The sequence below is a fragment of the Salarias fasciatus genome, chromosome 1 (assembly GCF_902148845.1).
Source record: "Salarias fasciatus chromosome 1, fSalaFa1.1, whole genome shotgun sequence".
Taxonomy (NCBI): domain Eukaryota; kingdom Metazoa; phylum Chordata; class Actinopteri; order Blenniiformes; family Blenniidae; genus Salarias; species Salarias fasciatus.
Window position 1 is genome coordinate 37679221 of NC_043745.1, and position 13021 is coordinate 37692241.

The following is a 13021-nucleotide window of genomic DNA, read 5'->3' on the forward strand; positions in this document are numbered from 1 at the left end:
ACTCTTCTAGTGTAGTATCTTTTACATGAAGGATTAAATAAGGGTCTATACTTATTTTATAGGCAGTGACAAAACTTTGGCCTTTAAGGACAGAAGCTCCGGACGTGTTGGGAGTTTTCTTAATGAGCTTCATTTTTGTTTTACAGGTTATCTCCATCACTTTCTGAAGAAATTTCAGCTTCAGTAGAGTAAAAACAGGGTTGTTGTCATTTACCTATAGAAGTCATTTCTATTGTCTTTCTTGCTTTTTTACTTTATATAAAGTTTTTACCGTCAATTTTCTATAAATCCGGGACTTACATAGGAATTGCAGTTTACATGTTTACATATTTGTGTAATTACGTTTGCAGTAAATGTAAGTGACGAAGGATTATCTGAGATTAAGAGAAACCAGTATGAGTGTGCCGTGAGCCACAAAAGGATTGAGATCGGTGCTGCTGGAGGTTTTAAGGCCTTCCTCCCGATGTGCTGCATTGTAATTCCTCCCTGGTCGAACCAGTTTGTCTCCATTCTCTTCCTCTTTTTTTTTTTTTTTTTTTTTTTTTTTTTTAAAGCTTTGAGAAAACTGAGTGACGACTTCAATCTGAACTTGAAGCTGGGATATAAAGAAGTTTCAGGTAAAAGGACTTTAACTGCTTCTCTTCATATAAGGTGTGTTGAATGAGTGTAGAGTTGCTTTAACAAGAACAAGAGAATGAATCTGATTGCAGAGTTTACATTCTCACGTGTGGAGTTTGTAACGGAATAAAACCAAACCTTTGGACTAAGGACAAGTTTGTAGGGTCGGACATCTTGTTATGCTTTTGAAGTTAATCCAGCGATGAATACTTTCCTTTAGTTAATATTTTCAGTGAGGTGGGAAAACTCCATAGGTGGGAAAACTCCATGGTTCCTATGGTTTCAGTTTTACCGTCCTGCGCGTTTTCTTCTATCACCAGGAATAACATGAAGCGTCAATCAAATATACATCTCTCTAAACTGATTATATATGTTCTGATTATGTTAGGTTTTTATACAATCAGAAAATGTATATTTTTTTTATTAAAAATTTCAAATTTATAAATCATTTTCATTAAAACACATCCTGTTTTATACACTGAGGGGTCAGTTAGCCTGTTAAAGTCTGTCAAACTGATCAAATGTTTGCATGTAGATCATTCTTCTTATGCTCTTCCTCCTGAAAACTTTTTTATTTCCCTTTAAAGATGTGGCTGCGTGTGATTCATTCCCTTCTTGTTCAAAATCAAAAGTAATCCAAGCAGTTGTCCAGTTCAAGAATGAGACTGAAAAGATCATAGATATTCATGCAAATCCACTTTACGATAAAAAAGAATCGTCCATTAGGGGAAAGAAATGCTGTTAATCTCTGGGGGTTCTGGCTGGCACGTGTAAGGTGTAGAGAATGTTTAGTAACCTACTGTAGTCTCCCAAAGACGTGGCTTAAATTATGTAATCCGTGTCAGCCTGTTAGAATCAGCTGATTTTGATGCACAGTCCTTCCTTTAAATGCTCTGAGAAAGGTGGAAATCAGGAGCATCCTCAATCCAGTACTTGACTTCCATGGTGATGAACTTTAGTAATACTTTGGCCAAAGCACAGGCAAGCTGATCAGGAACCGAGCAGATCAGTACTGATGGATATGATGCACTGCTTCAGCAAATGAAACATATATGAATAAATAGTTACTGATTGCTAATAAAACACCTGGACTGTGAGATGAAACTGTTTCCTGTTTCCTGTGTGAGCAGCTGAACTGGAAAACGTCTGACTGTGGAGTTAGAGATTTAACTTCAGGTGACGACCGTCCCTCTAAACTCAGAACATCTTCTCAATCATCAATAAAGAATATTAAAAAATTGTATTATGGAATCGAATAAAGATGGAGAAGAAATAAAAGATACTCAAAAGTAAAGTAATAAAATTAAAGAAACAGAAAAGTGTGAAAGTAAAATCAAAAGAATAAAGAAAAAAAATCATACAAATGGAGAAAACCAAAAATGATGAATATTCCAAACAATGAAATGGAAAAAATAATATCAAAATTCAGGCTTGTGAATAAAACCAAAGTGAATAAATTAAATCAAATTTAAAATGAGCAAAAAATGAAACAATGATAAAAATTCAAACTAGTAAATCCATCCATACTTAGGAGGCCACACCCAGAGGAAAAGGGATAAAAAAAAAATCTAATTATTGAAAATTCAGAAAATCCTAGATAAAAAAATAACTTATCTAGATTTCAAGAAAACGAAAAAAATAAGCAAATAAATTAAATGGAGGAATAATAGAAATGTCAGAACTTGATCACCTTTTATAAAATGCATTGAACAAACAAACTGGAAATAATGTTATTATACTCTATTACACTAAAATCAAGTTGAAGATGGATTCACGGAACTTGTTTTAGTTAAAATGTCATTTAAAAAAAGGCACTGCAGTGTTTCCCTTAACAAGCTGTCACTGTGTTTTGTGTTGTTTTGTAATAATGATAGTAATTAGATGAGCAATTACACAGATAATACCTGATCGTGGGAAAGCAAAGAAAGGGGCGTGAAACCGTTTACATTCCACAGTTTTCTGAATTAACTGATTGTAAAAATATGATCTGATCGACATGTCAGTCACATAGAAATGATGATGATGAGTGAATATTTCCACTGAACATACAGGATGCTGACTTTAAAGGCTGTTCAAGCTGGTCAGTACATCTTCTTTCTGTCACAGTTGTTTCATCATTATAGGACTATATGTCAGTCTGAGTTCATGTTACTGCCGGACCTGCTCAGAGTCAGAAGATCTTTTTGATCAGATATGTTCAACGTACAGGGATTTTGTTCAGAAACCAAGTGAACTGGATGTACAGATGTATGAATACACTCTGATTTAAGTCATGTTTGCAGCTCTGACTCGTTTCCCTCTTCGTATTCGACCTCCAGTCGGACTGCGGAGCTGAGATGGTGAACAGGTCCGCCGTGGTGGTCCTGGTCCAGGGACTGTCTCTGCTCCTGTTCCACCCGGCGTGTGACGCCTCCTCTCTGGGGATGTCCGTCCACGTGGCGCCACTGGAGAGCACCGGAGGGAAAACGGTGGCAAACAGATTTCTGTCTTCCAAAACATATTTTTGTCTCTTTGTTTTCAAGCACAAATAATTCCCCCGAAGTCTGCAGTTGATGGAAAGCATAGCAATTTTTTTTTTTTTTTTAAGTTTCTCTCTTTTCTATTCGCAGAAGCTGTTGCTCTGCTGACTTATTAACTACTTCAAGCTGTTAGCGTCCATTCCTCAGCGTTCAGGCTCGTTTCGGTCATAAAGCAGATTAAAGTTCTCATCCACCAAAAGCAACAGACAGAAAAGAAATGGCAAAGTAAATTGTGTCCTTCGCTCTTCAGAAATTGATTTTAGAAAACATCAGTGTGTTATTTGGATTTTTTGTTTACCATTGGCTTGGTGCTTTGGCCCGATTTGAGCCTCTTGTGGGACAATTTTGGCCTGCGGGCCTTATGTTTGACATCCCAATGCATGATTTAAAGATACAGTGCAGCATAAAATAACATCATGCTTTAATGAAAATACAACAAAAACACACATTTTAAATCTCTAATAATTATCAATAAATAATCAATATTGATCTAACAGTTAAACTAGAATTAGGGATTTTTTTTGTTGTTCACTGTATCGAACATGAATTTATATTTTGAAGCAATAATCATTATTTTAGTGATTGTAATTTTTCTAAATATTTTTTGGATATAATTAAGTTTACAAATGCAAAAAAAAATTGATAGTTTTATTCAAACAAATTGAATTTCTAATCCCTTAATGTGATCACGCATAAACTGAAATATTTACTTAAAATGTTTTCCTTATATCATAAAAAAACAGCATCTAAATGTATGTCAGACATTTGTTTCTAATTCATTAATGAAAAGTGATAAAAGGTTGAAACCCTCAGATCTAAATGTACGTTGAGGACTAACTGACTCCTGATGAAATCTGATCGTTTCTGTGTCTCTGATTGGGTTTTCTCGGCCGCCGTCCTGCAGGTCGTGGCTCACTTCACGGCCGTCCTCCCCGGTCCGTGTCTGGATGTTTCCGGAGTGTGTTCGTCAGGAGAGGACTGCCTGGTCCAGAGCTACTCCGTCCCTTACACCGGCTCGCTGCCCTCGCCGGGCTGGTGTGTCCGCCGGTGGCAGAGCGCCGTGCCCAGCCACTACAGCGACCTGCTGCTTTTAGGGTGGGGCACATTCCAAAACGATGTCCGTTTCCGTGGAAACGGCCGAAACGCTGAAAATGATGCCGTTTTTGCTGCTTGTTTTATAATGAAACCGCAAAACCATGAGCGTAGAGAACAGAACACGAGAAACATTAATGATGGACAGTGGAGGCCGCTGATGTGTGAACTTCTGCTTCTCTCTTCGCCGCCGCAGGCCCAGCACACAGCTTTATGTTTCCATGAATGCCGAGCCCAACATCCGGGGCTACAACGGCAAGCTCAACCGCCCGGCCTTCGCCGCTCTTCCTCCTCCGTTCAGGTATCCACACACACAAACACACACCGACAGTAACACAGTCCGCCACAACATCACACAACAATCTGCCTTTTCTCCCAGCCTGGGTTTCCTGCTCCGCGGCTTTGTGCTGACTGAATGTCTCCCCTCTGTGCCTCTGCTCTCTGGCTCCTGCTGTGTTTTGGGATCAGGGCCCGGGTGAACTGCTCTCGCCTCTTCCAGCTGACGGTGAAAGACCCGGACGGGGACAAGGTCCGATGTCGCTTCGCCCGTCCAAACCTGGGGGAGTGTCGGGACTGCGTGCAGCACTCCTTTATTGATCTGGACGAGGCGAGTCCGGCCTCCAGGACTGGGGAACAGTCGGTCACTCATTTATTACTCGTGCACATGATGTTTGATTTCTCTCTTTCAACAGGAAAGCTGTTTGCTCAGGTTCACTGGAGAAGCGGCTGCAGGACGTTATTTCATCCACCTGATGGTGGAGGACTTCATTCCTCTTCCCAAAACGAGATATTTGGTGAACAACCCCCCTCTGAGCTCCGTCCCGCTGCACCTCTCTCTCACTGGTGAGTCTGTCCGCCACCTCGAAAGCAATTCAGCATGAGTCCACTCGAAAATGACCGAAGTGTCTCTGTGGTCCCGTCCAGTGGAAGAGTCGGACACCAGCTGCAGCGAGGCGCCGCTGGCGTCAGACGAGACCCCCAAAGACCAGTCTGAGCTGCCCGTCCTCCCGTTCCAGGAAGTCAGGTTCACCATCATCTACATGTCACGGCTGGAGAGGTGAGTCAGCTGTGGACCTCAGGATGCTGTTATGTGTAAAAAACTGATCACATAAATCCTGTTTGCATGAATGTAAACTGCTTCAAACAGGTTTCCTCTCCACGTTTTCAGCGTTTCAGAGATCGCAGTGATCGGCTCCGTCGAGCTCTACAGGTTCGGCTTCACGTCGGTCGGCCCCTTCACGAAGCTGACCGTCTCCTGGGTCCGGTCTGACAACGCCACGCTGACCCCGCTGCTGCCCGTCTGCTTCGTGGCCAACACCCAGAGGTCAGCCACGCTCCGCTCAGAACAAGCCGTTATTAGAAAACACTTTATTCAATCTTGATCTAAACATTTAATCTCAATGAGGCTTTTTCCCAGCCGGATTTTTTTTTTTTTTTTCCAATAAATTTCTGAGGGAAAAAAAAACCATCCAGATAAAGGTGAATAAAGTGGAGAACTGTGAATAACACATTTTAGTTTTTACTGGATAATAAATCAAATGATCAATCTAAATCATGAAATATGCTTAAAAAGCTTCACTGCTACAGAAGCAGGTTGTCAGATTTATGAGAACAGATATTGTCAACATGTAACTAGAATGAGAAAAGTTGGGCTTTTTGTTCAGGATGCAATGATACCACTTTTTTAAAGAACGAGCACTAGTAATAATTTCTAGCTCCTTGCCGACGCCAGGCACCGATATGAGGATTTATTGAATGTCATCGGGTCTAATTTAACGATGCGCCAGGTTTATGTGCTACCATAAACCACCTCCACACAGCCTCTGCTACGTCACCTCCAACAGCCTCGGCAGCTCCAGCTCCGTGTGTAGCATCTGTCTACACACTGCGCTCTGTGTACTGTAGGGACCGAGCTCGCTGTTAATGAGTGTGTCAGACACACTTTAGCATGTAGCATCACTGGCGTGTGAGCCTCGGCGTATCGACTCCTGACGCTGCTGTAGGTGTCGTGCATCCTGACTTTCTGTTGCCCTTCAATCCTAACGGCCCTCAGTGTCTCCTGATGTGACGAAGATTGGGAAAACGACCACCAGAAAACCAAAAACCACAGCTCGTTATGAATTGAACATATGTAGTAAAAGATACTTTGAAGCTGAGTGTATTTTTTTATTTTGATCAATTTAAGAGTAACAGGCCGTTCTGAATGCCGACTTCATGCTCATCCTGCCTGTTTCTCTACAATTTATTTTAAGAAAATCTAAACATTTAATCCAGAGTAATGTATCATCAGTTTCTCTCTTTTGTAAAGCTGTCAGTCCGACTGGCCCATAATGAGCTGAGTATACTTTGAAAACACGTGAAGCCATCTGATCTGCGCTTCTTGTTTTTCCAGTTTGCAGTCGGAGCCGCGGTGTGTGTGGTTATACCAAAGTAAGTCTTCCTGCTTCCTGAAAGGAACACCATGCCTGCTATGTAGCACATAAAGAGTCACTTCTTTAAAAAAAAAAAAAAAAAAAAAAAAAATTCACCATTAACACAAACTTTTCTCATTTTTTCAAGGGGAATTGAGTAAACTACCTCCAGGAACAGGTTTGGAAAACAGCTTCTCACTAATTTGTAAATGTTGTGTGAGCTCGAATAACCCGCTGCTGTCTGCAGAGCTGAAGTGTGACGACGCCGAGATGAGCCTGCTCCTCCCTCTGGCCTCGCTCGCTGACGTTAACCTGGCCGAACTGCAGCTCAACAGCCCCTCCTGCCCCGTCGACTACAACAGCACTCACCTGACGGCACACATCTCCCTGAGCGGCTGCGGCACGCAGACTGTGGTAAACGTCACTTATCGCTGCCTCGCAACTTCTCCAGATGCAGCTCACAAACCAAAATTATTTTGACTCTACTGACTCTTGCAGCCGGAGTAGTTCAGATGGTGAATGGATTTCACAGTGCTCCGAGTAAACAGACACCCCAAAATACAATGAAAGCTTGAAAACGTGTAATAAATGTTTAATTGGTCTCGAACCTAGGACCATTTTTCCTATCCGTGCAAACCACTACACCCCCGCTGGAGTTTATACAGGTTTAAAATCTGTTGCACAAATTCCTCCTGCACCAGTAGATGTCTAAATGTTTTGTTTTTTTCTTCTCTCTAACAGCCAAGACATTTAGATGACTGAAATGAGTGTCATAACTAAACAGCTAATTGTGGCGTTTTAGGATCTGAAAGTGAGAATCTTCTCCGAGGCCCAGTGCGCCGCATCCCTCCCCTTCTGTCTCCCATCCATCACACGGAAGATTACAGTAATTTCAGCCTGTACTGACGTCGCAGTGAGATTTTTACTGCCCCACTTTCTTCGCTGCTGAGTTTATGAGTCGCCAGTAAAGCTTAAAACCTCGTCTCTGCTGACCTCCGGTGGTCGGGCTTCGGCTTGCAGGGACAGTTTCAAGGTGGGCGAGAGCAGCGCGCGGTTACATCAGCGAAAAAGAGAGCCCGTTATTTCTGATTGCTCTTAAAATGCAACGTGGAGGCAGGAGAGTTGATGAGGCTGTTTCTGCTGACGAGGCCATTTAATGTGAAGGAGCGCTGATGAACAGTCATGTTCTCACTGCCGCTGTGTGGTATTTGTGACACCCCCTCCCCCCATTCAGCCAAACCATTGCCGCAGGGCGCGATCCCATTGATCTGAATTGTACAGTGATTACAGCTGCTGAAGCCACAGGATAGGAAAAAAAAAACACACATTATTGGGAAATTTAATAAAGCTGAGCTGTTACTTCCCACATGTTGAGAGTGAAATGCATCCAGTTAACTCTCTGCTTCAATTCCAGATTTACTGTATTTTGAAAATGAAAATGATTGATGTTCTGTAGCCAATCAATGGTGTTTGGCTCTGTGACCAAATATTTGTTTTGACTATCTGTACTGAATAATTACAGTCTTTACAACATAAATTTTCAACAATATGAAGTTGTAAATGTTACATTATTTAAAAAATGTATTTACTTGTATGATGATAATGTAGTTGCTCTCCTATCGATCAGGTTTCATCACAGATTTAAATACTGTCCTGCACAACTTCATTGTTTTAATGTTCGTAGTTAATTTACAACACGCAGAATTACAAATAAAATAAGATGTCTTCTAATGCGAAATATGTTACAGTAGATCCATGTTGAAGTGGGGTCGGGCCTCGCTGTTTACCTTGACATGGTCCTACAGTGCAGGGGTGTCAAACAATAAGGCCCGTGTGCCAAAACCGGCCCGCAAGAGACTCCACCCGGCCCAACAAACTATCAAGAAAATTGTAAACATTTCAAAGAAAAAATTAAAACAGCACAATAATGTATTCATGAGAAAATGTCTTCACACTGATGTAGATTTTTGGAGCTCCTGCATCCGTAAGATAACAGCATGTGTTTCTTTCCTCCAGCACGCCGGTTCGGACCTGGTTTACACCAACACCCTGCGGAGTGTGCGTCCCTACACGGTGGTCAACCGCAGGCCGTCGCTCCTCTTCCCCCTGGCCTGCCGGATCCCTGCCGCCCAGGTCCAGGGGCCCCACCACTCCATCGACCTGCCCACCGAGAGCGAAACCTTCGGAGATTTCAGGTTTTGGATGGAGTTTTACCCCCCAGGAGAGGGACCCTTGGCACAGTTCACCAGCAGACCCACCTTCCGCTCAAACCCCTTGTTCGAAAGTCGAGCCCGCCGAGAGGCGGAGTCCGAAAGGGAGAACACCACGGTTCACCTGTCCACCCACCCAGACTCCGACAGCATGCCCGTGGCCAGCGGAGACCGGTTCCGGTTCCTGGACCTCCACGTGATGTCCGACTGCCAGGTGGAGCGCTCCGAACTGATCGTGAGCAGCTGCCTGGACTCTGAGACGATGGACTTTGAGAGGAGCCAACGCTTTCTGGACAAAGGGTGAGTCACACTTCCCCTTTGAAAGGTGTGGATTTGATCATTTTTGGTGATTGGGGTGATGTATGAAATATTCTTGTGATCTGTGAATTCAGTTACTCTCTCTCCTCCTCGCTCAGGTGTCCGATGTCCGCGGACTTCTCGGAAATCGAAGTTCCACAGGGCAATACCAAAATCTACCGCCTTGATTTGAACAGAATGGCAATCAATGGAACAATGGTTTGTTTTACGCCTGTATATTGGAAAGCCTTGCAGCACATGTTTTGCTCTTCTCTCTTCCGAGGCTCCACAACGTTTTCAGGTGAAGATGGAAAGATTTCATTTTGCCATTTTCAAAAAATTCCCTCTTGAGGGCCGTTTTCAAAAAACTACTTCGAGCACCGTTGTCGTGTAAACAGACTGCCAAAGTGCAACGAAATTTTTGCGGTTTCACTCGAAAACGTTGTGTAAATGGGCCCTGAATGAAGGCACAGAGGTCTAGGGACTCAGTACACCACCTGGTGGTACAAAATGGAATTACAACACAAATCAGGCTGTCGCTAGCTGTTTAGCTTGTGAGCTGAGCAAGATTCGTCTGCAAAACACTTTTTATGTTGTTCTTTATTGATTCATGTTTTGAGTGTCATGGAGATGGAATGCTCAGACTGACCGTCGTGTTTTCCGCCTGCAGATGTACGTGCAGTGCGTCGTCAACCTGTGCATGTCCACCGTTCCTTCGGCTGCGTGCCCCGATCTGTGTCGAGGCATCCAGGTCCAGATGCCTCTGGTTAACAGTGTGTTCACAAACAGCTACACCGTCAGGTCGGGGCCCGTTAGCCTCGTGCGCACCAGTACGACTGCGCCCACTACAGCTGCACCCACTACAACCACAGCGGCTACCACAGCCGAACCCGTGACCCCGGGGTCGCATGGTAAGACCGTCGATTGTAAACCTTTCTGCAGTCATACTGAATGTACCATTGCAGTTTTGACATGCCAACAATGCATATTAAATATGGTTTCATGCATGCATGTCGGGGGGGCGGCACAGTTCTCACCAGACCAAACTAACAGACCTGAGTATCGTGACATTTTGCCATATCGATATTTTTTCACACTCCTACGTGTGAGCGTGAAATTTTTCTGAAAAATGCAAAAGCGTGTGAATGTGAGTGTATCCTGAATTAGACAACGTGGCATCAAAGATGGATGAATGGATTTTGTCTTCATTTCACTGAGAATTCGTTCAAAAGTGTTTCAGAAAGTAAAGATTGCTCCGAAACTCGACAAAATCCAGTAAAAATGACAGGAAATACAGCGTGCTTGTAACAAAACTACCACCATATAAACCACTGTGCAGCCCCTTATCACTTCGCTTCAGCTTTATGCTTGCTTTTTTTAAAACTGGGCTTTCATGGAGAAGATAATAGGCAGAATCCATGTGATGAATGTTCCAGCGCCAGCACACAAAACAGCAGCTGTTTGGATAATGAAGCCGTTAACTACCAGGCAAGTTAAACTTTTTGGAGCATTTAGATGTTCCTGTTTTTGGAGGAAAATACCGAGCTCATAATAGTCTGTTTGATATTAATCACCAACTGCATTAAAATCTACAGGCACTGAAACGCTTAACTGCTTTGGGGCCTGCAGCTGCACCCAGCCTCCAAAATGAGTCAATTTAATGTGAATTTTATTGTCATTTTTTATTATTCCCATGAAGATTCTTTTAAAATACTGCTCCATGGTTTATGCAGATTACTCCTCTTGATGATATTTGCCTTGAGTGAACTATAAACGTGGTTTTTTTTTTAATTATTATTATCCTATAATCCTCTCTTCTCCTGCAGCTACTGAACAGACGTCATCCATGACGACAGGCTTCTTGGTGACTGTCATCGGCATGTTTTTCTGTGGAATTTATTGAACTTTCAGCTGGGAAACGATGACCCCGAATATGAAGGGCAGCACTGTGAAATGCAAACCTCGAATGTGACACGACTCCACTCTTTTCTGAGACATGAAAATGAAAATCAGAAGTGTCTTCACGACTGAAAAAGAAGATCACTTTGGTTTTGGTTTTTTTTGTTTTTTTTTTTTTTTATATCAAAGTGCTATATAAACAAAGCTTGATTTGATAAAATGTTGAAACGTTGACTGCTTTGAGCACATTATCCACTTTCACCTGCGGAGAATATAGAATATGAGGAAACGTGGTTCGGACAAGCAGCTCCTGAATGAAATATTCTCCCTGAGATCAAGCTTTAATTTTTATTTGCTCTCATTAAGTCTAACAGTCTGAAAACTGTTGCATGTTATTTTTATCTTTCCCCTCGTTACCTCGCAGCACGCTGTTGTTTGAGACAATTAAATGCTGATTTTGTTGAAATGTACTTGTGCCTTAACACACAGAAATGGATGTATTCATCTTTAACTAATAAACAGTTTCACCTCACAGGTTCTCAGCATTCATTGTGAAGGAAAAGGTTTTGGGGGACTGAATGATGAAATGAGGCGAAATAAACCACCTTGGCTGAGATGAAAAGTTTATAACTACGCAGTAACTCCACTGTTTGTTCATGAGTTTTAGATATTCCCACAAACATTGTGGATAAATGTGTTTTTTGCCTGAGAACCATTGAAATCTGGTCCAGAACAGACAAGAGTTCTTTGTGGTCCTACATGCATGACGGCATGACTGATTCAGGAAAGAGAACCAATTGATGGAACTGCAACTCCAAGACAACCCTGATACTTGTTGATCGTCATATTTGTGCAAAAGTCTCTGTGCTGCTCTTCTTATGTTAAAAATAAAATATGAAAGAGGAAGAGGAAGAAGAAGAAACCCAGCTCTGGTAGGACTCACTTTTTTAATGCAACCAAAATATGTGAAATGAGCCCGAATGAAAACTGAATCAACACACAATGCTTAACAGTCACATCCATATGCATGGATGTGTACCACATAGAAAATAAACAAATCGATGGTTTGTTTGCCTTAGAAAGAGGTTTGTGATTTATCTTAGACTCAAAAAGATGTTATTTTCATATTTTTAGCTGTATATGCAAGGACAATTACTATATAACACATAGTTCATATATTTTGATGATAATTCAGCTCAGACTGATCAGAAAGGCCAGTGAGGCTGTGGGGGGTGGAAATGGTTTGGGTTTTCTGTTAATTTAATCCTTTGTGTGCTTATTTCAGTCACTATGAAGCCTGTGCACTTTAATACTACTTATTTCATTGTTATTCTGTATTATTTAATGCTTGGTGTAACTTCAGTTTTCTATTTATTCTGTATGGTGCAACAGGAAGGAATTTCACTTACAAAGCTACTAACTATTCTACTGCTCCAAAGCTCATATTCACTTACATATTACATATTCACATAGATCACATATTCACAGCTCATATTCTCTGTTATTCACACATCTGTGGAGTCGGCTGCTATGCAAGGCACTCAGTCCATCCCCTGGGAGCAGGTTTGGGGTTCAGTGTCTTGCTCAAGGGCACTTTTGACTGATGGACTACTGGGGCAATTGAAGCTGCATCCTCCAGATCGAGAGAGACAATCATTCTACTGATTGAGCACAGTGCTCGATGTTTTCAAAGAATTCCCCGCAAGTTTGAGGATCCAAAAGAAATACAACTACAATTTGATAATGCTATACACCTCTGACCTTTGTGAGGTCAATGTGAAAAAAGTTTCCAAAGCTACCTGTACTGTACTGTAATGTTTATTGCATGTGTTCACTATATATATATATATATAGAGAGAGCACATTTCTGGCTATTTTTTTCTCAGTTTGATTATTTCTGTGTGCATTTCTTCTGTAAAAACTTCTTTATTTTATATATGTATATCTTTTGTTATGTATAGTCCATCTAGGGTAT

At 41.9% G+C, this 13021-nt stretch overlaps 1 protein-coding gene across 3 annotated transcripts; it reads left to right on the forward strand.

The window, feature by feature from the left end:
- The first annotated feature begins 554 nt into the window (after window positions 1–554).
- Window positions 555–11578, forward strand: LOC115400563 (uncharacterized). 3 transcript variants are annotated; one of them, XM_030108580.1, is made up of 15 exons: window positions 555–617; window positions 2937–3086; window positions 4042–4232; window positions 4426–4530; window positions 4698–4836; window positions 4922–5072; window positions 5154–5286; window positions 5398–5553; window positions 6622–6659; window positions 6789–6818; window positions 6888–7054; window positions 8657–9150; window positions 9267–9366; window positions 9818–10058; window positions 10974–11578. In XM_030108580.1, the coding sequence occupies exons 2-15, from the start codon at window positions 2955–2957 to the stop codon at window positions 11048–11050; spliced, it is 2154 nt and encodes a 717-aa protein (XP_029964440.1). In that variant the 5' UTR covers window positions 555–617; window positions 2937–2954; the 3' UTR covers window positions 11051–11578. The 3 variants fall into 3 exon arrangements, with proteins under 3 accessions (XP_029964440.1, XP_029964516.1, XP_029964583.1); XM_030108656.1 differs by having other exon boundaries at window positions 567–617; window positions 2901–3086; XM_030108723.1 differs by having other exon boundaries at window positions 589–651.
- The last annotated feature ends 1443 nt before the right edge of the window (window positions 11579–13021 follow it).